The 27,377-nt window shown below is 40.2% G+C and overlaps 1 protein-coding gene and 2 long non-coding RNA genes across 3 annotated transcripts in view; 2 read left to right on the plus strand and 1 right to left on the minus strand.

Annotated features, from left to right (window-relative positions):
- Positions 1-26,386, plus strand: part of slco3a1a (solute carrier organic anion transporter family member 3A1a) — a 57,322-nt gene extending 30,936 nt beyond the window's left edge. Inside the window, exons 3-10 of the mRNA XM_028449579.1 lie at positions 5,990-6,088; positions 10,824-11,099; positions 13,887-14,051; positions 14,117-14,315; positions 17,296-17,473; positions 22,341-22,531; positions 22,604-22,668; positions 23,908-26,386. Of these exons, the coding sequence (XP_028305380.1) occupies positions 5,990-6,088; positions 10,824-11,099; positions 13,887-14,051; positions 14,117-14,315; positions 17,296-17,473; positions 22,341-22,531; positions 22,604-22,668; positions 23,908-24,260 (1,526 nt within the window). The 3' untranslated portion in view covers positions 24,261-26,386. The remainder of the gene's footprint in view (positions 1-5,989; positions 6,089-10,823; positions 11,100-13,886; positions 14,052-14,116; positions 14,316-17,295; positions 17,474-22,340; positions 22,532-22,603; positions 22,669-23,907) is intronic.
- LOC114464913 (uncharacterized) lies at positions 6,106-8,775 on the plus strand. The gene is made up of 3 exons (XR_003674271.1): positions 6,106-7,257; positions 7,521-7,577; positions 8,504-8,775. It is a non-coding gene; the product is annotated as an uncharacterized LOC114464913 (long non-coding RNA).
- On the minus strand, positions 9,126-9,594 carry LOC114464912 (uncharacterized). The gene is made up of 2 exons (XR_003674270.1): positions 9,444-9,594; positions 9,126-9,308 (listed from the first exon to the last, which is right to left on the minus strand). It is a non-coding gene; the product is annotated as an uncharacterized LOC114464912 (long non-coding RNA).
- Positions 26,387-27,377: the final 991 nt, after the last annotated feature.

Below are 27,377 nucleotides of genomic sequence, written 5' to 3' on the forward strand. Positions count from 1 at the left end.
ACAAATAGTTACTTTACTTGGTAATGAGTTACTTTTATTATAGAGTAATTAAATTACTAACTCAGTTACTTTTTGGAACAAAAGTAACGTTCCCAACACTGCTGTAGATGCTGATAATGGAAACCACACAGCTGTAATCATCTCGTATCTCTACACTTTCAAACCACCTTCAGCAGTCCTCAGTCTAATAACATCACAAATCAGAGTTCAGGGATTAGTGGGATTAATATTTTGTTTTCAAAATAAGTGTTCTTCTGATACAATATTTTTTGTATGTTACTATTTAAAAATGAATCAACAATCAATGATTATAAGACACAGAACCAAGCTACAATGGCCTCATGTAAAGGATTTTCAATATTCACGAGTGGTAAAATAATCCAAAGTTGGGGTCCAACATAAAAATGAAGAACTTGCATAATACAGCCGGGCCCCTGGAATGTCTCTGCGCCGAATCACGTACCACGTTCCCAAGAATTGAGTGAAATTACTTGGTTCCACCGAGTAAAACAAATGAAATTGTGCGACGTAAAATTACCTTTGAAACGATATACCTGTATCAAAAAATTTCTCTGAGAGGCTCTTGACATCCGCTCATAGAATATCCATATCAAATTACAGCCTGATTCAACGAGCATTAACGGAGGAGTAGTCATTTGAAAAATGGAACCCCCGGGGGCCCCCTGGCGCCCCCATGGCACATACGGAGTAATGGGCCCCATTCATATATTGGTATTTGTCAATGATTTGGCACCACCAACTGTCGCAAAATTTGACTCACAAATAAATGAGAAAACGACTATTGGAAATTGCCGAAAAATGGATGGTGTGTGCCCCCCGGCCCTAATTGAATTGTGCAAGGCATAATCATAATCTATGTTGAATTACCTTTGAAATGATATATCACACGACTATGTTCCCATAAATTTGGAAATTACCAGAAATCAATCAATCAATCAATCAATCTTTATTTGTATAGCGCCAAATCATAACCAATGGTATCTCAAGACACTTTACAGTAGAGCAGTCTTAAGGACGGACTCTTCATTTTATGGATACACACATATGCATATATACGTATATACACATACATATGTATCCCACACCCAACATGAATTCATCATGGCGGCAAGGAAAACCTTCTGTTAAGCAGCAGGAACCTTGTGTGGATCCCATTCCTATGATGAACAGCCATCCACGTTATGCTGTGTTGGGTGTGTGCAGAGGAAAGGGTGGAGACAGAGTTGTTGAGACTCTGTAACTCCACAATGAGGATCCCACGGACCTGCAAGACAAAAGCCAGAAGGAGTACAGGAGCAAACACACAAGGGAAGAAGCAGACATAGAGGGAGTGTTTGAGAGAGGAATGGGACCCTCTCGGGTCCCTCTCTAACCTAAATGACCTCTCTCTTAACGCCCTCTCCAACCTCTCTCCAACCGAGCATGCCAGACCCCCCCCCCCCGGCAGTCTATGCCTATTGCATCTTAATTATGAGCTATGAGCTGGTTCCTAACTAAAAGCTTTACCAAAGAGGAATGTTTTGAGCCTAACCTTAAAGGTAGAGAGGGTGTCTGCCCCCCGAACCGTGGTTGGTAGATGGTTCCAGAGAAGTGGGGCCTGATAACTAAAAGCTCTTCCTCCTATACTACTTTTAGAGACGAATGGAACAACGAGTAGTCCAGCATTTTGAGAGTGTAGTGTTCTGGGGGGATTGTATGGCACTACAAGCTCCTTGAGATAGACTGGTGCCTGTCCATTTAGGGCTTCATAAGTGAGAAGAAGAATCTTGAATTCTATTCTATATTTTATGGGAAGCCAATGCAGAGAGGCTAATACAGGAGTAATGTGATCTCTTCTCCTAGTTTTAGTCAGTACACGTGCTGCAGCATTTTGAACCAGCTGAAGTGTCTTAAGCGACTTGCTCGGGCAGCCTGCTAAAAGAGAATTACAATAATCCAGTCTAGATGTAACAAAAGCATGGACTAGCTTTTCGGCGTCGCCCTGAGACAGGATAGATCTGATTTTAGCAATGTTACGGAGATGAAAGAAGGCAGTTCTTGAAGTTTGTTTTATGTGAGAGTTGAAGGATAAGTCCTGATCAAATAGAACCCCGAGGTTTATAACAGTTGTGCTTTGTGCCAGAGTAATGCCATCTAGGGCAGTTAGGCTAGCATAGGTTTCTCTAAGGTGTCGCGGGCCCAGTAAAATGACCTCAGTCTTGTCTGAGTTGAGAAGAAGAAAATTTTGGTCCATCCAGGCCCTAATGTCCTTTAGACAGGCCTCAAGTTTAGATAGCTGATTTGTCTCACCTGGCTTCATTGATACATACAGCTGGGTATCATCAGCATAGCAGTGAAAGTTAACAGAGTATTTTCTCATAACATTACCAAGGGGGATCATATAGATACAGAAGAGGATTGGACCTAGCACAGAGCCCTGAGGAACCCCGTAGCTTACTTTAGTGTACACAGAAGACCTATTATTCACGTGTACAAACTGGTACCTATCAGATAGGTAGGACTTAAACCAGTTTAGGGCAGTCCCTGTGATTCCAAGTAATTTCTCTAATCTCTCTAGTAGAATATAGTGATCTATAGTGTCAAAAGCTGCACTAAGATCTAATAAAACCAGCACTGAGAGTCGTCCTTCATCTGAAGCCCAGAGTAGATCATTAGTTACTTTAACTAAAGCAGTCTCTGTGCTGTGTTGAGCTCTAAACCCTGACTGGAAGTCCTCGAACAGGCTGTTGTTTTGAAGAAATTCACAGAGCTGAGCCGCCACAACTTTCTCAAGAATCTTTGAAATAAAAGGAAGATTAGATATAGGCCTGTAGTTTGCTAAAGTGCTGGAATCAAGAGTAGGTTTTTTGAGAAGGGGTTTGATTACAGCTACTTTAAAGGACTGTGGCACGTAGCCTATTGATAGGGATATATTTATTGTCTCCAACAAAGATGGGCAGACTAGGGGAACAACTTCTTTAAACAGCTTAGTTGGGATCGGATCTGAAAGGCAGGTCGATGGTTTGGAGGATGAAATAATAGAGTTAAGTTCCTGAAGTCCTATATGTGTGAAACAGTTTAGGTTAGGCCTATTTACATTTGATGGTACAGCAGGCCCAGGTGAAGGCAGGGAGTGACTAATTTTATCTCTAATCTTATGAATTTTATCGTTAAAAAATGTCATAAAGTCCTCACAGCTGAGGGCTAGAGGAATCATGGGCTCAATAGAGCTCTGACTTTGTGTTAGCCTGGCTACAGTGCTGAAAAGGTACCTCGGATTATTTTTATTTTCTTCAATTAGTGAGGAGTAGTATGTAGATCGACTATGTCGTAAGGCTGTCGTGTATTTACTATGGCTTTCTTGCCAGAGTATTCGTGACTCCTCTGTTTTATTGGAGCGCCACATTCTCTCTAATTTACGGGTTGTTTGTTTGAGTGTGTAAGTTTCAGAGCTAAACCACGGAGCTTTCCTCTGACGTTTAATAGTTTTTTCCCTCAATGGGGCAATTGAGTCCAAGGTGGATTTTTGTAGACTAGCAGAGCTATCGACAAGCAGATCCAGTTGAGAGGGGTTATAATTAATGTCATAGTTATCTATTGGATGGTGCACTGAGTTTAAGGCAGCAGGAATGGCCTCTTTAAATTTAGCCACAGCACTATTGGACAGATTTCTACTCGTAACTATTTTATTGCACAGTGCGAGATCCTCTAGGATAATGTTAAAAGATATTAAAAAGTGATCTGATAGCAGAGGATTTTCAGGGTAGACTTTTAGTTCATTAATATCAAGGCCATATGTTAGAACAAGATCAAGAGTATGATTTAAACGATGAGTAGCTTCATTAATAGTTTGAAAAAAGCCAACTGAGTCTATTAGGGACATAAAGGCTGAGCTCAGGCTATCACTATCTTTGTCAACATGGATATTAAAATCTCCTACTATCAGTATTTTATCAGAACTGAGGACTAAGTTTGATATAAACTCAGAGAATTCTGATAGAAATTCAGAATAAGGGCCTGGAGGACGGTAAATTATCACAAATAAGACTGGCTGGCAGGTTTTTGATTCGGTATGAGATAAATTTAGAACCAGGCTTTCAAAGGAAGTGTAACTGGCCTTTGGTTTAGGATAGATTAGGAGAGAGGAATGATAAATAGCTGCTACACCACCTCCACGGCCTATGTCTCGTGGCATATGAGTATTTAAATGACTGGGAGGAGTGGCTTCATTTAAACTAACATATTCATCTTGATACAGCCATGTTTCAGTTAAACAGAATAAATCAAAGTTGTTTTCTGAGATAAGGTCATTTACTAGTAGAGATTTGGATCTCAGTGATCTAATATTTAATAGAGCACATCTAATGGTTTTATGTTTTGGTGTTTCTAGATTTGAGATTTTAATTTTTTTCAGATTTTTATAATTGATAGCTCTTTTATTTGATTTTATGTTAAAATCATTGTGAAATATGGGTCGGGGGACTGACACCGTCTCCATAAAATAATATTCATCACCATCACAACAGTTGTCATGGCGATGAACACAGCTATCATAATAGCAATGGGAGGGAAACTGTCCTAAGGCAAGCGCAGAGGGGCGTGGAGGACTCCCCCTCTGTAACATGGTCTCATTCATGAGATGTCATAACAGTGACTGTGCCATGTTTTCTGATAGTAGAGATGCTCCCTCCAAAGTAGGGTGGATTCCATCTCTTCCTATCAGGTTCGGTTTTCCCCAGAAGGATCTCCAATTATCAATGAAGCCCACCTCGTTTTCTGGACACCACCTCGATAGCCAGCGGTTAAATGATGACATGCGGCTATACATGTCATCACTGGTCAGATTTGGTAAGGGACCAGAGAAAATTACGGAGTCCGACATTGTTTTAGCATAAGCACAAACTGATTCAATGTTCACTTTGGTTGCTTCCGACTGACGACGTCGGGAGTCATTAGTGCCGACATGGAGGACTATCCTATCAAACTTACGATTACTCTTTGCCAGCAACTTTAGATTTGATTCTATGTCGCCCGCTCTGGCCCCTGGGATGCACCTCACGATGCCCGCTGACTTCGCTAGCTTCACGTTTCTCACTATGGAGTCGCCAATTATCAGAGTTTGTTCCCCGGTGAGTGTGTTGTCCTCACGGAGGGGGGAGAACCTGTTTGAGACGTGAACATGGTGGTGTCCCGAGCGGCTTTTTGACCTTCGACTATGCTTACCACGGACAGTAACCCACTCAATGCTGGCCGGGGGGGAAGCTAAGCTAGAGCTAGCACCGGCTAGGTCCTGCTTGCTAGCTTCGGTTTTGGTATCAGGGGTGCGGAACCGCTTCTCCAGATTGTTGATCCTCGCCTCCATATCTAACAGTACGCTACACTTTATGCAACTACCATTGTCCCTAAAGGAGGACGAGGAGTAACTAAACATCTGACACACCGGGCAGGAGAGCGGAGGGGAGGAGAGAGAAGCCATAGGTGCTAAATTTAAGCTAAGCTAAGCTAAGCTAAGGACAAAAGGAAGTTTAAAGGATATTACACTGCCTATAAGAGGCGAGATTGCTTTTTACTTAACCTACGTACGTTTAACTGTACGGTAAAAAATTAAAACAAGTGTTTTCAAGGCTAAAATATCAATGACAACAAGTTTGATTAGAGTTAGCAGAACACAGTAGTAGAGCGCTGCAAGCAGCGGTAGAGCGTAAACAGGAAATGATCGATACGTCACCACGTCAGCAGAAATGGGGGTGGGCCCCATGGCCCCATTTCAAAAAAAGGGCTCAAAGCGTCTCATCATATTCATTCAAGTTCGCTCATAAAGTGCCAGCTCTGATGTGTGTAGTGTTGGGGGTGTCGCCTCAGCTCTGATGTGTGTGGTGTTGGGGCGTCGCCTCAGCTCTAATGTGTGTGGTGTTGGGGGCGTGGCCTTAGCACTGATGTGTGTGGTGTTGGGGGATTGGCCTCAGGTCTGATGTGTTCTTTCCTGCAGGGATCCTGTTCTCCACGCTGGTGTTCGGACCCGCCTGTGGCTTTATCCTGGGCTCTGTCTGCACGAAGTTCTACGTGGACGCCATCTTCATCGACACCAGTGAGTGGGACGTGATCATGTGACCTGTTGATGTTTCAATTCACCTGAGGGGTATTTCATCAAAGTGTTCTTAATAGAGTCAGGCCTACGGTTTAAACCTGGTTTAGCCAAGCCGTCCGTGACCATGCTGGCTTTTACCATTCCATCAAACACTTCTCAGCTTGGAGCGCCCCAGATGAGCCAATCAGCTAACAGTGTTTAGCTTAAGCGAAGACTCATGAGATCGATCACAGATTTAATGATTAGAGACATTGGGTGCGTGTGCTGCAGCATTACTCTGATTAAACAGCCAATAGAAACCAATGCCGACACCAACGGGACATGACATCATCTGTTACTGATCAGTGAAAATAAAGTTCAAGAAGTTTCTGTGGTTTGAACATTTTAAAAGTAGTTAAGGGTTAAAGATGGTGTTATTTAGTCAATTTATCATAGAAAACAACTGAAGCATGAGATCACACTGATCATGTGGGTTTGATCAGTTTTTTACACCTGTCAGCGTCTAATAAAATTAAATAATATGTAATTTATGAGACTTGTGAGTGTTTTGATGAATAGTTTCTCAGAATTTGGCACTGAACATTAAATTCAAATGAAGGGAGGGAGAAGCTCAGCTGTGTGCACCACTGGATGTCACATCCAACACTGCTCCTGGTGAAGGTGAGCAACGCGCACGGGAGATGTGCGTACTGATCACCTCCAAAAGAGATACTGTTCATGGAGTTTGTCATCTGGTAGGGCTTTTCCACCGGGCAGGAGCTGGTGCTAACTTGGAGCTAGCGCGTGTTTTGGCTCCGGGCAATTCTGTTTCCACCAACATAGCTCCAGCTCTTGGAGCCAAAAACCGGGGCTACGCTGGCCCCACATAGCTTCTGGGCTACAGCTCAGCTCTGAAGTGGGCGGGTGGTAGGCGGGGTCATCCACAGTCCTCAAAAAACGAAAAGGAGCCATTTTTTAAATTGGCGAGCGGCTGGTTGCGTTAGCGCAAATCCGACAAAAAACATTTAAAAGTGAGTCCAAGAAGATAGAGCAGTGGTCAGAGGAGGAGAACATTGTTTCCTGGTACTGTGCATGTCTGAAGAGGTTTAGGGGAAGTGGACGGAGCCCCACGGACCGAACAGAACTACAGCCATGGAGGAGCTCGTCCTGTAGAACTGTTACTAATCCTGGTAAGTTTTATTTCACCCTGTTGTTAAACTACTACCAATATTAGTTTGCTACAATATTCCCTCATCAATATGATGAACGTTACGTCTAACGTGGTGCAGGCTAGCCAGTTAGCTGCTGGTTAGCTAGGAAACCATAATACTTTAATATTCCTGAAAGCAGCAGAAATATATCATTAACCTGTATTCAGAACTTCCCTTATTGTTACATAATGGTCATGTAATAATATTACTGAACTATGTGATAACGTTTCTGCTCATTTCAGAGTTGGATTTAAAGGTTCATCTGTATCTCAGCTCGTCTTCATGTCAGAACAAATCCAGTAAGATTCATTCATTCTATGCAAACATGTACAAGATTATCTGTTGGTCCATCCTAAAATATCATTTGTTTATGAACAAATTAAACTATTATTAAGAACTAATATTGTTTTCTATTCCTGGACAAAACCAGGCACATTCTTATTCAAAAAACATTGCACACTCTTTATTCTACAATTGTTTTACTATATTTGAGTTACTGTCTTGAAGTTTGGGGAAATACATACATGACGAACATCCAACCATTATTCAGAATGTAAAAAAGATCCATCAGACTCAGACATAACGCTGAATACAGAGAACACACATGGATTATTGTTAAAAACTCCAGATCTCATCCAACTCAAAACTGTCCAAATGATTTATTAAAACAAGTAAAGGTTTACTTCCAAAAGGTTTGCTGAAAAGATTTTCAAAGAGAGAAGGGAAATATAATTTAAGAGAACTACCTTTCAAGAGGAAATATGCTAGAACAACAGTCAAAAGGATGAGTATAACAATATCAGGGGTTAAATTATGGAACTGTGTAAGGGATGAAATAAAACAACATAAATCAGTTTATAAAGTTTTTTAAAATCATATTGTTTGTAAGTATAAGAAAGAAGAGTAACAATTTTACCAAGTACATGTCATATATACATTCATGTGTATGTATATATGTTTGATGTGAATGTATACACTGTATATATAAAACTTGTGTAGAATATATAGTTAAAAAAGTAATATAAGCTAAAAAAAAATGTTGCATGTGATTATCTAGAGAGCCTTGTTTAGTTCTATTGTGATAGGGTAGGTTTGTATAAGCTTTGCTTCAACCTACACACTTTAGCTTAAGGATTACACAATTGAGTGTTTGTTTTTGTATTTTCTTATTGTGGAGACTGCTAAAATAAATAATTCAAATATTATTTTTAATGCTTCTATGCAGAAAAAAAAAGGAGGAAGCTGTTAATGCAGATGTTCTTCCATGGAGCAGTCAGCGACACGGTTCATGGACCAGAACCACGTCCATGGTCCAAAACCTCCAGCTCATGATGAACTCCACAGCACTGGTGTTGGTTCTGGAGTAGATAGAATCAGGCTTTGGCCCTTTCTAATAGAAAACCCACAATCATTTTTTTAAGTAAATGTTATATATTGAGTTGATTTGTACATCTATTTTTTACTTTGTGTAAATAAAGTTACTTATTTTGTATTCTACAAGGACTTTGTTCATTGTTTGTTGCCTACTTGTAAGCATACACATGTATTTTATTTCTATTCAGTTAATTTAATTACTCTTTACATCCACTTTTTTGCCCTGCAATAGAAACATAACCTGCTGTAGCACACACTATTAGGTTTGTATATTTTTTATTTTGATACATTTATAAAATTGAAAAGTTCATACAATACTCACCTAATAAGTAGGACAATTAAATAGAATGCAATTAAGATTTCCTCAATTCAAAATGTATTGAAACAAATCAAACAGCAGCAATAAGTATAAAACAAATGTTGGAGTCAATAAGGTGCCATTGATCATTAATAACACAAGTCGAACAACATGATGAGGACACAAACATTTTAATAAAGCATCCCTTCAGTCACACACAGTAAGTCCTTGGTCCAAATATATATGAATGAAATGACATCAGGACTCGTTAGTTTGACACAAACTTGTTCTGATTCTGGTCGTATTGAGTCCCACCAACAGCATGGTCACGGACGTGCACAGTCAGCATTAAGAGCATCTGTAATGATAAACAAACATCAAAATCAACTTATTGTCTTTATCTGCTGTATTTAAGCAGGCGTAGTTGAAGCTAAGTAGCTTAGCAAATGCTAACACGGTCATTGTTAAGCAATAAAACGTCTTTGATAATTACCTGTGTTCACAAATGTTGTCGCAGATTCCTGTGACTACAATGAAGATGGTTACATTTGTTCAGCAGAATCTTTACGTAGGATAAGATAGTTTTCATACGATGTCAACAGTCAAAACATGGGCTTCATTATGACGCAAGTGCTCATGGGTAAACTGTTACGTAATCAGTGACGTACTGACGTATTGTGGTGACGCAAGGACGTGGCTCCAACTTTCCGCTACTGCGGTGGAAAACCAAACCGGTTCTTCAGCAAAACAGGAGGAGCTCTGAAGTAGCTCTGGCACCAACCCCAGCTCCAAAAAAAACACCCGTGCTCTTGGTGGAAAAGCCCTATGGGAGCCGTAGTGCTCTGTCCTGTGACTGTCCCTGAACAGCCTCTCCCTCTCTGTATATTTAGAGCTTTCTCATTATTAATCTCTGGATCCTCAATGAATATGGACATATACCGTGCGCTAAACGGAGGCGATGGATATTCACATATCCCTATAGGCATTAGTGTTACTGATGGTTTAAACACATGAAAACTGATTAAAGTTAAACTCATTATAAATACAATACACATTAAACATGACTATGATTCTATTGTCATTTGTATTGATTTAAAATCTTAATTAAGCATTTACCATGATGTTTTGTTTCATTTCCTTTTAAAATACCGCATTAAAGCGGTATTTATAATGTATAATAGAAGTCTTCTTGACTGCTTTTTCCTTTTGTAGATCTTTGTTGAGTGTTTTAAAGCAGCGATTCTCAACTGGTGGGTCGGGACCCAAAAGTGGGTCGCGGACCTGTACTGGATGGGTCGTGGACAGCTAGTCAAAAATAAATAAACACTACATGTCTCTCAAGTTGGACTTTTGACAGACATGCTGTGAAATGCATGTTGCACAGGAAATAATATAGAATTATTTTTAAAAAAGATTATATATGTGTGTTTTCAACAGCTATTTTTGAAAAACTTTGTTTGGTTGACTGAATTCTAAAAAAAGGTGGGTCCGGTCGCAATTTAATGACAATGGCAAAATGTGGATCCCAAGGTGAGACCAGTCGAGAACCCCTGTTTTAAAGCATCACAAAATGACTTCATTCAAAATGATGATTGGGTTCCATGAACTGACGTCTGCAGGTTCAGCCAAGCCTGCTGCTTAAACCTGGTTGGGAACAGGTTTGACCCACGGACTGTGTTACTATGGTAACCAAGGTGTTTTCTCGTTGATGGAGCTGCAGTTCCTGTTAGAACCCGGCTTAACGGAGCCGGACTCTCAGGTGAAACCTGGACTTAACCCTGAGCTGGGTTTGATGAAATACCCCTCTGTGTTCACCTGTGTTTATCAGTGTTCACCTGTGTTTACCTGTGTTTTCCTGTGTTCACCTGTGCAGCTAAGCTGGGGATCACCCCTGACGACCCGCGGTGGATCGGAGCCTGGTGGGCGGGCTTCTTGCTATGCGGTGTGCTGCTCTTCTCTTCGGCTCTACTGATGTTCGGCTTCCCTCAGTCGCTGCCAACCAATCGAAGAGAAGAAGAAGAAGCAGAGAGCGAGCAGGTTATGCTTCCTCCATCTGACAGCGCCGCCTCTGACACGCCCAAGGTCATTAACGGGGGCGTGGCCAACCACGAGACGGAACGCAGCGCCACCTGCTGGCAGCAGCTCAGAGGTACATTACACAGTACTACTACAGAGTAATATATAGTACTATACACTAGGAATGTAATGGGAAAAAAAGAAACAGCGATATCAAATTCAAAGGTTCACGAAATAAAACCAAGTAAAAAGAGTTTTAAAGGAACAAAGCAGCCCAATGATATTTGACCCTCCAGCTTCCCGTGCAGCTCAGAGGCTGCAGTGTTTACAAGATGGAGGACAAAGCAGATGCTCCATAGAAGCATAATCTACTCCCCCCAGAAAATTTGCATCCCTTAACCATTGGAGCACACATGCATTCTGCAAAGGGAGAGTTATGTTGTTTGAGACTTTTAATGCCATGATCTACGTTGTTGGACTTTTAAATGCTTTTAATCCTCATGTATCTTTTTGTTCTATCCTACCCATTGTCTAACTTAGGGCCCTATTCTCCCGTCTGGACTTAAGTGCTTTTTTACGCGCCTGCCTTTATGCCCATCGCGCGTAAATCGACCAAAAGCGCGTAGTCTGTCAATGAAGGTGGTCTGAAGCAAAGGAGGCTGACTGGGCCATGATGTCACGGAACATGGAGTTTTTCTAACGCTTGTAAATGTTATTGAAATTCGTCAAAATGATAAAGCACACTTTTAATTTGAAACGTCTTCGTTGATAAACAATGTAACAGGTTGATTTGATCGGACACATTTTTCTGCCTGAGCCACAGTTAAAATCTCTCTTTTTTCCCCATATTAATGCCAGATAATGTTTGTTTGTGTGTAAAGCCTAATTTTATTAACTTCTTACATTCCTGCATTCAGAAATGATCAGCGCGCATCATCATTATCATCATCATCATCTGTCATCATAGTTTCACTTATTTACTCTTGTAGTGGATCAAACTGCGGCTTTATGCTATACATAGTGTTAAAATAGGTGAATCAGTCTGACATCTGTCAGAGTTTCACTGTAACAAGCTGCAGCAGCTGACACGCACATTCGGCACAGCTAAACAGCTCTGCGACGCTGCTCTCACCGCCTCCCTGAAAAAGGAGTGGACGACATGGGTAAAATATATGTATCACATTGTGTCCCATCGACAACTGGTAAATAAAAACATATTAATAATGCTGATGGCCAATCCTTTGGCGTGCTTGTGCGACTCCCCCCACCCCCGTGACAGTGTGACAGTGTCACTTTGGATAGATTCTTTCTGGGAGTCTCTTCTGCAATATTATGAGTCCGTGTGGCTTAAATTGTAACTAAGTCCAAACTTCTAGTGCAATATAATGTTTCACCTTATCGGGGTGCTGCACTTAATCCAGGTTCAGCGTAACAGGAAAAAAAACTTAAGCATACGGCGGAATATGTGTAAGGCTAGGTTTGAATGGGAACACCCATATTTCAGGACCGCTCCACCCAGAGTGCGTTACTGGGATGGAGTGACTGACATAAGTAAAGGGGGAGAATAGCGCAGCCAAAAACAGCGGAGCTCCGCGGCTTTTTTGACTTAAGCGCATTTACAACTGATGGAAAGTCTCTCCCTCCATCTTAAAGCTAATCTTTCACATTAAAACACATGTATCCAGTGTTGTCATATAGAAAATCATAAATAATAACACTGCTTTACTCTCTCCTTCTTTAAGTTGCAGGGGGACTGAACATTTCAAGCTGCATTTTGGATTTATTTATTAACTTTTATGTTACAGAAATGAGAAATAATAATAATAAAAACAGTCAGATTGGTACTTTTATGTTCATTCTAAACACTCCCTCACTGTCTCACACTTTTACAGTCAAATAGTTTTTCATCAATAAAGGCAGAAGTGATCAGAATCAGAAAAAACTTAATTTATCCCCGAGGGGTAATTATTAAGGCACAGAGTAAATTATAAAGAAACTATAATAATAATAGAGGGCCACTTCCGGCCCTTGGTCTAATTTTATGTGGCCCCCAAAGTAAATGTACAAAATGACAGAAAAATACACAAAACAAGAGCAAGAATGAATAGAATTACAACATTGCAGGAAAATACAGTAAAAGACCAGAAAAAAACACAGAAAATTCTCCAAAAACACACAAAACTACTACAGAAATGACAACAGTACTACGCAAAATTACAGAAAATAGAAGTACACCAAAAGACAAGAAAAACCTTAGCGCTAACAAAAAAGCAAAACGACATCAGAAATGCACAAAATGCCTCACAATGAACAAGACAACAAGAGAAATACCCCAAATTACTATAAAAACTCTTTGTTCTTTCCTGTGTTAATGCTCAGATTGCTCATTATTTTCAATGATGACATGAATGTTGATCATGTGGCCCTCCAATCAAACAAACACATTTCTTTGGCCCCGCAGTGATAGACGTCACTCGAGTTTATTTGGGAAAAAATAAAAACACTTACCACCACTAAAAGTAGGAGACTGTGGTTCCACAAATGAGGAGATTGTGGACACATCTGAAGAAGCCGAAGGCCGCCAGGATTTGCCGTGTGGCTTTGTCCGCGTAGTTAGAAAAATGTGGAGGCGCTCTTCGCGGAAATGTTTCCACATGAAGCGCCCTCGCGGGGGTGCGTGGCAGCAAAATTTACATCATTTGTACGCACAGGTTTGTAGTACTAGCTGAGCTTTAGCACTGAACAAACCAACATGTAGTGTTGTTGAAGCTTCAAACGAAAATAAACAGTGTTAATGTGACTGAGATCATCAGCATTAGATTATGTTCTGTAATAATTATTGAGTTTAAACTTTAAACAATAAAATAAATGTGAAATATCATGTGCGTGTGCGCTGTCTCTTCTCTTTCTGTCCTGTCAGTTATTCCTAAGGTGACCAAACACCTTCTGTCCAACCCTGTGTTCACGTGTATAATCCTGGCGGCGTGTATGGAGATCGCGGTGGTCGCTGGATTCGCAGCCTTTCTGGGGAAATACCTGGAGCAGCAGTTCAACCTCACCACCACCTCAGCCAATCAGCTGCTAGGTATGAGTGCACACCGCACGGTCAAGTTTCACATACTTTCCTGTTAACGAGTGTGTGTGCTGCAGGTATGACGGCCATCCCGTGTGCGTGTCTGGGGATCTTCATGGGGGGTCTACTGGTGAAGAAGCTCAACCTGTCGGCACTGGGAGCCATTCGTATGGCCATGATGGTCAACCTGATTTCCAGCGCGTGCTACGTCTCCTTCCTGTTCCTGGGCTGTGACACGGGGCCGGTGGCAGGAGTGACCGTGCAGTACACCAACGAGTAAGAAGATCATAGTTGATCATAGTGGGCAGGCTAATGGTAGAACTCTAATCAGTTAATATCGATCCTTGATCGTTCTTGGTGGATCCACTTCCTGTCCTCTCTACTGGAGGTCCAGGTTCTCCCTGAGGTCTGCTCTCAGGCTCTGTTTACACAACGTTTTCTAAATGATCTCTGTTTACATGAGACCGTGGGAAACATTAAAAACCATGTATTAAACATGCCAGGCCAATAAATGGAGGTGTGGTTGATCAATGAAGCATTATCAACAGCAGAATGCGCACCTGGAATACGCACAGCTTACTTTACATTACTGTGCTAAGGCTGAAAAATTACTGTTTTAATTTTTGAGCAGCTGTTTTGTGCTTTATATGCACATCATTTTTGGTTGTTTTATAGCAGTTTTTGTAAAGCAGAGTTGGTCTAAATTTATTCCAAATGTTAATTCAGATTTTTTTCATTTATTTATTTTAGAAGTTTTTTTGTGTTTATGTTGAACATTATTACTAGTTTTTGTACTTAAGCTGTAAGGGAATATTCTTTGGCAAAACACAACCTTTTCATGATGCTGAAGCCACTTTAATATTTGATCTTTGATTTTGAATAATATTCAGGTTGTTTTGTGTTGTTTATTTCACAATTACTTGTAACATTTTCAGTTTCTGCTGGTCTCAAGTAAATAAACTGGTATTGAAAGAATACTTAGTGTTTCAGTCAGATTGGTATTTGTAAAGACTAATACTGAGCAGAGTTTAGTACTGTGAATGTAAATGATTAGAAACTGTAGGGTTGGATACAGTAACATTTCATTTATCAGAGGCTTTTATCCAAAACAATGTTAATACAGGGGCACAGTTGATCAACAGTGGATTATTGTATTATTACAGCACTGATATGAAGCTGTATGGACACAAACGACCCAAAAAAATAATACATTCTTTAATTCTAAGTAACTCAAAAGTTACTTTTCCCAGTAACGCATTACTTTTTGGTGTAAGTAATCAAAATAGTAACTGAGTTTCTTTGTGAATGAGGTAACTAGTAACGGTAACTAGTTACTTTTTTTCAGCAACGAGCACAACACTGCCCAGGCCTAATGTAACCAAAGCAGTAACATTTGATCTGATAAAGGATATGATTGTCCAAACTATGGGAAATAAGGGGTTCAAAAGACTGCTTAAAGTAGGATTTTATTAACATGTGTGTTACCTCTAAAACAAATCAAAATCACTAGACCGATATGCTGCTTTGTTATGTAGCCAGTGTTGCTAATGCTACACCACTTTTGTTAATTAAAGTAAAAAAAAGACTGTGTAACTAAAAGAACATGTCAGCCTATTTGTTTTATGTTAATTGTACTTGGAACCAATTTGACAAATTCCTTTCATACATTTTCAAAAATGTTTGAAAAGTACTCTGACTTAAAACATTTTTATCCCTTTTTTTCCATTTAGGGCAATGATTTTAAGTAGGTGAATTGGTTTGTTTTATTGGTAAATAAAAATAAAACGGTAACTCTGCATCCAGACTGCAAAATTAATTCACCTCGCCTCTCTTAGGTTTACACATGTTTTTATCCTGTCTGTTATTACTCTCCCTCTGACACCAGTGTGTGTGGCGGACCCTCCACAGTCGCGGGGAACCCTTATGACACAAAGCAACACAAAACTATGTTTGTGTCTTTATTCTGTTGCTTCTCCACCTCAGTCTGCCTTTTACCATTTGATTTGCCGTGTAACTGTTGTGTCTAAGGCCACGATGGAGACTTTAGCTTGGACGTCCGTCGTTACACTTTTACTACCAATGGTACCTGAACGTGCCTGACTTCAGTCGAGCAGCCAATAGTAATGCCAAAAACAGCTCACGGAGCACACGTGTTTGTAGAAAGATCTCTGATGGGCTAAATTCCAGATTCCAGGAGTGTCACGCTCCTGGAATTCTAAACTTCATTTACAGAGCCAGAAGAAGGAGAATAGATTCACTGTCCACTCACTTTTGATTAAAATATGCGCAAAGATGAATATGGATTTTTGACCAAATTATGCCAGAAAACATACAAACTGCAACATTAATCAGACCTACAAAGTCAGGCCCCACATAATATGACCTGAACCAATATAAAGCTGATCTCTCTTTAATCCTGAACCTATTGCTGTCGACTCTTTTCACATTTGTGTTCACATGTAGAAGGATCTGAGGTGGTTTTTTTTTAATTTATTTTTTTAATAAGAGCTTTATTTACTAGCTACTGGTTCTACATCTATCTATATACATGACAAACATCTTCATGTGATGCTACATATGCTACCTAGAGGTTTACTGCTGCTGTAAAGCATGTAAAGCATTGCTCTAACACACACTCTACACATATGTGACAAACACACAGCTACACAACCAGTCCTTTATACGTTTATAACATCATTTATCCATCCATTCACCTCCTCACCATCCATTAGTGAGTCTTTCGCGCTCTAATCCAATCACATCACCTGACCTTTCATTAACCGTGCAGTGTATGAGCCGAGTTCAACCAGAGTCTATGATAAAAAGATAGAAATTAAGACTAATATGTGCAGCTCTCAGTAGGCATGCAGCACTGTGATTGTGGTCCGAATGAAACACGTCCCCACTGATCCAAGTGATGATGAAGTAAATTCACACCAACGGTGTTCCTTACTCTGAGGCTCAGTGAACATGCCCGTGTTCCCTGTTAATATGGAGGCGGAGAGGGAAGCCTTTTCAAACACTCTCTGGAGCCACTTTTTAAAAAATTGCGTTTTCAAGCACCTAAGCGCCGTTGCCATGGAAACAGACAGACAAAACGCTACAAAACTTTAGTGTTTTTACTCAAAAACTTTGTCAAGTAAAGTGTATGGATGTGTGGATGAACACATGAATTTAAAATTTAAAGTCAGTCTGTGTCTTTGTGTGTATGTACTGTGTGTGTTTGTGTCTGTGTGTTGTTATGTGTCCTCTCCAGAACTCTTCACCCAGGTGTGAAACCAGAGGCCCAGTGCATCTCCTCCTGTCACTGCTTCACCTCCTCCATCAGTCCTGTGTGCGGCTCTAACGGCGTCACCTACTTGTCGCCCTGCTTTGCTGGCTGCACAAAGACAGGCTCTGCCCACAGCGTCTTCAACAGCTCCAATGCCTCACAGGTCTGCAGAGAACATCCTGGTCCTTCATCCAGTCTGTGATGCTCATAGTTTATACATGTCAGTGCCTGATCCTTTCAACACATGACCGTATACTACGTCACTTCCTTCAATCGCAATCTTTACGACAGAGCACCTGGGACGTGATATTTAAATGTAAACCGACGTTTGTTAAATATTTTATTAGTTTAATGTTTTAGTGGTGTTTTTAATTGTTAATTGGGAAAAAAAAGACAAACAGGAAAAACCAGGACAAGACGAGTGCTTAGTTATAGGGTAACAGCGCCCTTTGGGGGCACAAATGCTTCATGTACTGATAAAGTACATTATTTCAGAATCAGAAAGGTTTTTATTCACCAAGTACAGTTTAAAAATAGCACAAAGAATTTAACTTGGCAGTTGGTGCGAAGAACAGAAAAAGAAAAAAAAAACACAAACAATAATATTAATAATGATAAATATAAAGGATATGGGATAAATATATACATACAGGTATATACAAGTGCTGCAGGTAATATTGTCTTTATGGAGGTGGTGATAAGTGGTGGTCAGTGGGGGACCAGGGCTGTGTTCATGAAGCTGGTGGCAGAAGGAAAGAAACTGTTTTTGTGTCTGGAGGCTCTGGTCCTGATGGACCGCAACCTCCTTCCAGAGGGAAGAGATTGAAACAGTTTGTGTCCGGGGTGTGAGGGGTCTGACGCAATCTTCCCTGCGCGCCTCAGAGTTCTGGAGGTGTACAGGTCCTGGAGGGAGGGCAGATTGCCACCGATGACCTTCTCTGCAGAGTGGATGATACGCTGCAGTCTGGCCTTGTCCTTGGCCATAGCTGCAGCGTAGCAGATGGTGATGGAGGAGCAGAGGATGGACTGAATGATGGAGCTGTAGAAGTTCACCATCATCTTTGTTGGCACACTAAACTTTTTTAGCTGCTGCAGGAAGTACATCCTCTGCAGAGCTTTTTGATGATGGAGCTGATGTTCAGCTCCCACATGAGGTCCTGGGTAATGATGGTCCTCTTTAAAGGAGACATATCATGGTTTTAAATCCTTCCTTTTTACATATAAATCATACAGCTGTGGTCTATATAAAGCGGAACTGCACTGCTTGGGTCTGAATTCCTCATTATTTTAGCTCCACAGACTCCTTTTCTACCCCTTTTCTGATGTGCTTCTGAGAGCAACTCGTTTTGGTGCGGTCTCTTTAAATGCAAATGAGACACTCCATACCCCGCCCCCTCTTCAGGTGACACTCGGTTCAACTCCACCCTGCTCGGCCATTTTTGTAGTTTGATAGAAGAGATATGGCTATGTAGCGGCGCATAAAAAGTTTATTCACACGTTATTTACACAATGTCAACAACGGAAGACTTGTCCATCCAGCCTTACATGTTCGAGCCAGAGTCGGACCCGGCGGAGCGAGATGAAAATGAAGATGATGAACCTGCAAAACCCTAACAAGTGAGTTAACACAAGCACCGAGCTAACGCTAGTGTTCTGTTCGTCGTCTCCAAAGATAGAAGGAATTGAACCCTCAATCAGACAAAGTCTTTCGGCAAATCCTTCTTTATACTGGCAGAGGTTGCTGAAGCAGTCATCTTTGAAGTGCTTAACGCACACAAAACTGACCTTACCCACAGATGTTGGTACATTTCCGTGAAAAATAAAACTCAACCAGGCACTTTGAAAAAGTTCTGATGCTGGGAGACGGTGTAATGAAGCGTGTGGGTTACTACATCCAGCAACCAAACATTTTGATTTCTCCTCTCGTAACTTTGGCATCCTTGAGCTTGGACTACAAAATAAAAGCGAGAAATAAAAATGGCGGATTGCACGAAGTGTTGGACCTGGAGTTGATGTCCTAATTTGGCAGTTCCGCTGCAAATACTGTGATGTAATAGTTCAAAAAACGTAATAGAGAATAGAAAAATCGAAACAGATTGAAAAAAATGAGCAAAACAGAATATAAAGATATCTATGGAGCACCTGAAGAGACTAATTTGATTTTTTCTGTACTTCTAAGCACTCTAAATATACAACAAAATGCATTTAAGGGCTAAAAAAGTGGATTTAGCATGATATGTCCCCTTTAAATCATTGAGCTCGAGGTTGTTCTGGTTTCACTGGGACATCAGCCGGTCTGTCTCCCTCCTGTAGGCGGACTCATCTCCATCAGAGATGAGTCCAATGATGGTCGTGTCATCCGCACTTCATGTGCTTGACCAACTGTTGAGAGGAGGTGCAGCTGTTGGTGTACAGGGAGAAGAGCAGAGGAGAGAGAACATAGCCCTTAAGAGATCCAGTGCTGATGGTCCGGGAAACAGAGTTGGTTTTACCCAGTTTCACGTGCTGCTTCCTGTCAGACAGAAAGTCAGTGATCCACCTGCAGCAGGAGTCTGGCACATTTAGCTGGGAGAGTTTGTCCTGGAGGAGATCTGGGATTATTGTATTAAAAGCAGAGCTGAAGTCCACAAACAGGATAATGGCGTAGGAGCCTGAGGAGTCCAGGTGCTAGAGGATGAAGTGGAGAGCCAGGTTTACAGCTTCGTCTACAGACCTGTTGGATCTGTAGGCGAACTCCAGGGGTCCAGGTGGGGGTCAATGATGTCTTTGATGTGGGAGGGCAAGAGGAGTTCAAAATATTTCATGACCACTGAGGTCAAGGTGACGGGTCTGTAGTGATTGAGTCCTGTGATCCTCAGCTTCATAGGAACAGGGATGATGGTGGAGGCCTTAAAGCAGGCTGGTATGGTGCATGTCTCCAGTGAGGTGTTAAAAATGTCTGTGAACACTGGAGACAGCTGATCAGCACAGTGCTTTACGGACAGCACAGTTATTTTTTGAGCGTTTGATGAAGTCGTGCAGTATTTAAATTCTGAAATAATTGCTTGGAAAACAGGTTTTGAGGCAGCATAAATAAAAGATTAATGAGAAACATTTTATCTCTGTCCTCTGTCTGTAATTTGAAAAAAACAAATTTTGTCTGTGTACCAGCAGCAACAAAGTATTTAATTAAATACTTACCGTAATTTCCAAACTATAAGCTGCTACATTTTTCCCACACTTTGAACCCTGCGGCTTAAACAATGACGCGGCTAAATTGTGGATTATTCCCAGTTTTATAAGCTTCATGCCGCTACAAAATTGAGCTCTGTCACATTAGACCAAGTGAAACAATGAAATTGTGAACATTAAATCGTTTTTGCTCGTACAGAATCATTCTGATCACTCATTTTGTCATGATGCACACATGACGCGGAAAAATGTTGTCAGAGAGCGAGAGCCAGCTGCAGCAGCAGTGTGGATGCAGTAAAAGTCAGCCAGTTTGTAATAGAAGGATAAACAGTGTAAAGTTGTCAAATCACCGCGTTAGGTTTGTTCAGGATTGATCGGTGCTCTGGACTCTGAGGCTGATGGAGACGCTTCCGTAAGGAGGACGGACAGACGGAGCAGAGGCTGTATACAGGCTTTTTTTATCTCTGCTCTGTCTACAGTAAAAGTGAGCCAGTTTGTAATAGCATGAAGTTGACTCAGAGTCCGACTCGCTGTGATTGCTCTGCGGTAGTTCACAGTAAAAAGAGCAGATGAAGCGGTGTATCATTCTGGTTCCAGTAAAAAGTGACCATAAAAAGCTGTAAATGGACTGATATGTAGACGTGGGGCAGTGAGGAGGTGACTTCATGTAGTAAAGGAAACTTATCAGTTGAAACAGAAATTTCTGTGAAACCTAATGCCCGTTCTGATGGGCCGAGTTGTCTGAAGGGCACCTTCATCAGCCAATAGGGTGCGGCTTATGTTAGGCTGCGGCATTTTTTTAAAAAATTGCTAAATTATTGTAATGCGGCCAATAAAACAGTGCGCTTTATAGCCCGTAAATTACGGTATATACAAAAGTAATAACCAGGGTCCTGATGAGGGTGCGGAAGTATGAGCACATCACCCCCATCCTCCACTCGTTGCACTGGCTCCCCATCCAGCAGAGAGTACAGTTCAAAATCCGCCTCCCTACCACCAATGCCTCCACAGAACTTCCCCATCATATCTCACTGAGCTCCTGACCCCCCACACCACCACCAGAAGTATCCACAGCACAGGCAGTCACCGCCTCCGCCCACTCAAAACCAATCTCCGTACCATGGGAGACAGGGGGCCTTTCAGGCTACAGCCTTACGGCTCTGGAATGCCCTTCCAGAATATCTTAGGGCACCACAGCTCGTAAACTCTTTTAAAAAACAACTTAAACATTTTTATTTAGTCAATGCTATTGCTGACTTTTAAACCATAGGCTGCTTTTACTCTTTTTGTTACTCTTTGTTTTTTTTGCCATTTCACTGTAGCACTTTGAGATTTGTTCATCAAATGTAAAGCATTATAATTACAATGTATTATTATTATTATTATTATTATTATTATATGCTGAATAAAACATATACATAATATTAATAATAATATTAATAAAAAAATAATAAAAACTGAAATGATCTACCAACGAGTCGAGTTGAGTCTAGACACTTAAATTCATATCTGCAGTTAACACACAAGATAGAGATTGATATGATTGTGAATTGATGTATTTGATGTAAATAAATTAGTAAAAAAAAAAAAAAAATTGTTTTAAGAATTAGTTGCTTTAACAAAATGTTCAAAAACTGCTTAAAACAATACACAACATTGACAGTCAAAAACTGATCTGAAATAATCTGAAAGGATCAGGCACTGACAGTACATCTGTCTTCACCAAGTTCATGCTGGGAAATTATGTGGTGTCTGTGTAATGGGACTGTCTGTTGTAGATACTTTCTGCTTCCCAGAGAAAGCTCGTCCATCCATCCATCCATCCATTCATTTATTCATCCATCCATCCCTCGTTACAGAAGCTGATGGTGTGTTCCTGTATTCCCTCTGAGAGTAATAATGATAATGATGATGAGGAGGTGAAGGTGGTTCCTGGTAAGTGTCCTATGGCTGGCTGTCAGGAGGCGTTTCTGGTCTTCTTGTGTGTGATCTGTGCCTGCAGCCTGGTTGGAGCCATGGCTCAGACTCCCTCTGTCATCATCCTCATCAGGTGACATTCATCCTTTCATTTCCTCACCCTCGAAAACACAAATGCCTCCTAAACCTCTCTGTTCTATAACAGGACTGTCAGCCCTGAGCTGAAATCATATGCTCTGGGAGTTTTATTCCTCCTGCTGCGTCTCCTCGGTAAGAGAAGAAACCTTTCCCATATTTACAAACATCACATCTCTTATTTAGCTCACTTTATGTTGCTTCTTTTATTCAATTTAAATATATATTATTGTTTGATGAGTTTAATAACTTACATTATTCAGCTGGAACAATCAGATAGAGAGGGCTGTTAATCTGTGAACTTTTATAATTAGAGGTGGGACTCAATAAAAACAAATAATCTGATTAATTAGAGACTTTGTAATTAATTAATCTGAATTAGTGTCCTAACAATGTTTGACATGAGAAGCAACATTTTCCAATTTAAATAGATTTTGGTATATGACTGAATCAATGAAAACAATGAATGAGCTCAAACATCTAAATAGTGTTTAATTTTTCCATCACTGAGTGATAACATATTATGTAATATGAATAAAGAATATTATGAATATATTGTTCACAAAGCACAAACTTAAATTTAACTAAACTATATTCATGCTTTTCTGGATTTTTAGCAAACTTTCTAAAACAAATGGAAGTGGTGACTGAAAGTGCAAAATAGTTAGAATATCTGTGGCATAAAATAAACAGAGCAAGTGATGAAGCAGATTAAATTAATTTGAAATAGTCTTTCTACATAGCAGCTGATAAATTGAGTGAGACGATACTTTCTGTAGCACTGCTTCTAGCCCCGCCCACTTCCTCTACCACAGAGAGTGGTCGACTGTCCACTCCAATCATTTATCAACTGACTTTGTTCATTTGTCACTCATGGATTTATTCATTTTGGCTCTGAACCCTGTCATCTAGTCCAGTGTGGATTGGAGACACTGCCTGCTTGGACTAGGACCATTTAGCATTGAGGTGCTAGCTGGCACATGTTTAGCATTGAGGTGCTAGCTGAGTCTAGAAGAGCTCCGCTGATCAACAAACTCTTTCTCTAACAATTTACACACAACTGGGTTTTAATTTTCCATCCAGTGTTTTCATTTAAGCTAAAAATAATGCCCACAAAGCACAGCAGCGGCTTATCTTCTGGTTCTCCTGTTTCTTTTGTTGTGGTCTGTGCATCATAAGTATGGGAATACCAGGAACTCTTGAAATGATAAAGGTTCCACGCTGTTTGGAGTGAAAAACAAAACAAAAAAGATTAACTGCATTATTTTCCTGTAATTAATTAATTAATTAATCGCAATTAAGTCCCAGAACTAAATATAATATTGTTCTAATGTAATATTATTATTATAATAATAATTGTTTCCTTTCCTCCAGGCTTCATCCCTCCTCCTCTGATCTTTGGTGCTGGGATCGACTCCACTTGCCTTTTCTGGAGCTCTGACTGCGGCGATCGTGGCGCATGTTTGCTCTACGACAATGTCGCATACCGACACCTTTACGTGAGCCTGGCCATCATTCTGAAGGGCGTGGCCTTCCTGCTCTACGCCACCACGTGGTACTGCCTGCGCAGGAACTACAGGAAGTACATCAAAAGCCACGAGGGCGGCATGTCGCCCACAGAGTTCTACCCCTCCCTTACTGAAGGACCCAAGCTTGCCGACAGAACCAAGTTCATCTATAACCTGGAGCAGCACGAGCTGTGTGAGAACATGGAGTCAGTTTTATAGTTTCTGGGTTCTTTCAGAGAAATGGATGATGCTAAAACCATGCTAATCAACGCTAGCTGCCATATCTTTTGACTCGACTTGATGAAATCAAAAAAAGACTCGGACTTGTTTGGACTCTAGGCTCAGTGACTTTGGACTTGACTCGACCCCCCTGACTTGACAAGTCATTACAAGTCATGCCATAATAATGAGAGTGATATATAAATCATATTTAGTCACATCTGCTGTATGTCACGGCGAGGCTCAATCCTGTCTATATGGTCACTGTGGCGCAGTGAGCAAGAAGTCGCGCTTGGGAGTGTAAGGTTGGGGTTTCGATTCCATGCTTAGTCGTATTTTTTATGATGTCTTTTTTTGGACTGGCGACTACATTACATTAAAAATCAAATAAATGAGATGTGATCTTTGCTCAATCGATGATGGCTTTTTATCACGCCCATGCACATAAGTAACCCAAGGTTTACATACTCAGGGTTGATTGACCCATTTCATACCAGCTGTAATAGTGCGTGCTACCTATTGCTTAGCATTTTTCTAGCAAGGAACCTGTCTTAACAGTCTTTGGGCACATTTATACAGGATTACCTGCAAATAACTAAAATGTAATGTTTTGTTTTTAAATGTATAATTTCAACTTTGAAGGACCACTTCACCTGTAAGATGACTTGTTCTATCAGTGACACTCCCAACAATGAATTAACTACAAGGATAATTTAGGTTTTTGTCACATTACTTGAAAGTGATTCAGGAAATCCAGAATTAATGGAAATGGTAGGGATTGATTTTTCCCACCAGGGGGAGCAGATCTCATTCCCTTCCATGAAAGACATTCAATTCTGGTTTTCTTGAAGGAATGTGACAAAAACCTAAATTATTTTTCTATTCAACTGATTGAATTATATGATTTATTTTTTGGGCAAACTTGTATAAATAAGCCAAAACACATTGAAAGAAAAAAATATTTTGAAAGATTGTCCATATATAATTTTTTATTCAAGCTGAAGTTAATATATTTCTATTATTTTTTGCACAAAATGACAGCAGCAGAGTTATTCTGGATCAATCCATCCATCAAGTCCTTCTTCTCCGCCGTTTATCATTTTCAGGGTCGCGGCGTGCTGGGGCCAATCCTAGCGTACTATGGGTGAGGGCAGGATACACCCTGGATAGATTGCCAGTCTGCCACGGGGTTTCTTGATTCTTAATGTAAAAATTCGACAAATATTGTGAAAATAATAATCTACAAGCTTGCGTCTCACAACAAGCATATGGATATCTCAGCCAAAAATGTCCTTACTGGTGCCTGGGCAGTTAATTTTTTTAAAGACTTGTTTAGGACTTCAGGAAAAACGTTTAGGACTTCGACTCTACTTGGGACTTAACTCAAGACTCGACTGTCTAGACTTGGGACTCGAGCACAAAGACATAAGACTTGACTTTGACGCGCAAAACAAGGACTTGTTCCCACCTCTGGTTTCTACTGGTCAAAGAGAAGGCAGTGGGGTTTGTCCTCCCAATATTTCTGTTTAAAAGTGTTTACAGACATGAGTGGAAGTGACGTCTGGCATGGATTTAGTGGCCAATAGACACTGTAAGTGTTCTGTGCTGGATCATAGATGTTCATCCCGCTTTGACTGGACTGGAAGCTTCATTACTGACGTGTGTGATGTGTCAGTTCTTCTAGTCATGTTTTCTTTGTTTATTTCAGCCTAACATGTCTTAATAAGGGATGAATACACAGGAATGTTAAAGCTCTTTTCTTTAACCTTTGCACCAGAAAAGAAACAGTTCAAGTGTTGCTACATTCACGTTAAGAAAAGTGCGTAATATATTTGTTTTATTAGATTGTGTTTGTAAGCAGAATCTAAAGTTTTTATTTAAGTGGGTGGGATGTGAATATTTAGAGAAAAATTCTATCACTATCTGTGTCTTTAAGATTGGCCTGTAATGTGTTAGCTTTAAGAGACGTGTGCGCGTGCATGTCTCAGCCTCAAACAGCAATACTCTTTCTATTCCTGGATCTGAGCTCTTCCACATGTCACATGTTTCTCCTTCTCTTTTCTTACACTTTTTCTATGGCTACATATCATTTATTTTATTCTGGAAATAAATTATTTTTCAGGAAATGTTGTTTTATGTCTTTATTTTTCTTTTGTTATTTTGTCACAGAGCTGCTGTTTTTTAATAAATGTTCTAAATGTTATTATCCTTTCTCTAAGCAGGAGAATCATATTCAGAATCTCTTCCAAACCCCAGGTAAGAGCAATCATTTCTGCAGCTACACTCATATCAATATTAATCTGTAATTTGTGAAAAAAAAATGTGTTCTCTGATCTATTGATTTAAAGTGATTCATTCTGATAGTTAGATCTGTTTGTTATCCATAATTTACAAGTTGTTTGTAGTTTTATTTTGAAGTTCTTGTTCATCTTCTGTACCTGCTTATCCTGTTCAGACTCAGTGTGTGCTGTAATCGTACTGTGTGTATCAGCAGGTTTGACGTCTCATTTATGTTGAAGTTGTTTCTTTAACATTTTGGCAAGACAAATGTATTTGTATAGTGCGTTTCATACACAAGGCAATTGGATGTGCTTTACATGATGAAGTGCAACAGAAAACATTAAACAGTTTAAAAATCAATAAAAACATTTAAAATCAGCAGTAAAAACATTAAATCAACAATAATATGATTTAAAATCTCCCTCTCACTTCATACACTGTAGAGACGTGGATTTAAAAAATGTTTCCATGTTTTCACTCATCTAGCAGTTTACCTTTTCCAAGCAGTTACACAACACCTCTATGGGCCTTCATTCACTGTGTTATCAAATGCAACACTTAAATCAATAGAATAAAAACAGAATCAGTTATTGATCACTTTGATCAGAGGGGTATTTCATCAAACCCAGCTTAGGGTTAAGTCCAGATTTAACCTGAGAGTCTGAGAGAATTTGTACGCTTTTGTTTTATTTGGTCAAAATATGTTATCATATTGTATTGCATATTGTAATTCAAAGTCTCACCATGAAAGCTAGATCACCAAATCACGACCGTGACTTTTGAATAATTAACAAAAACCCATCCTCCAAGAGGCGTTCTCCAAACTTACTTTTAAAG

The sequence above is a fragment of the Gouania willdenowi genome, chromosome 6, assembly GCF_900634775.1.
Source record: "Gouania willdenowi chromosome 6, fGouWil2.1, whole genome shotgun sequence".
NCBI classification, from domain to species: Eukaryota; Metazoa; Chordata; class Actinopteri; order Blenniiformes; family Gobiesocidae; genus Gouania; species Gouania willdenowi.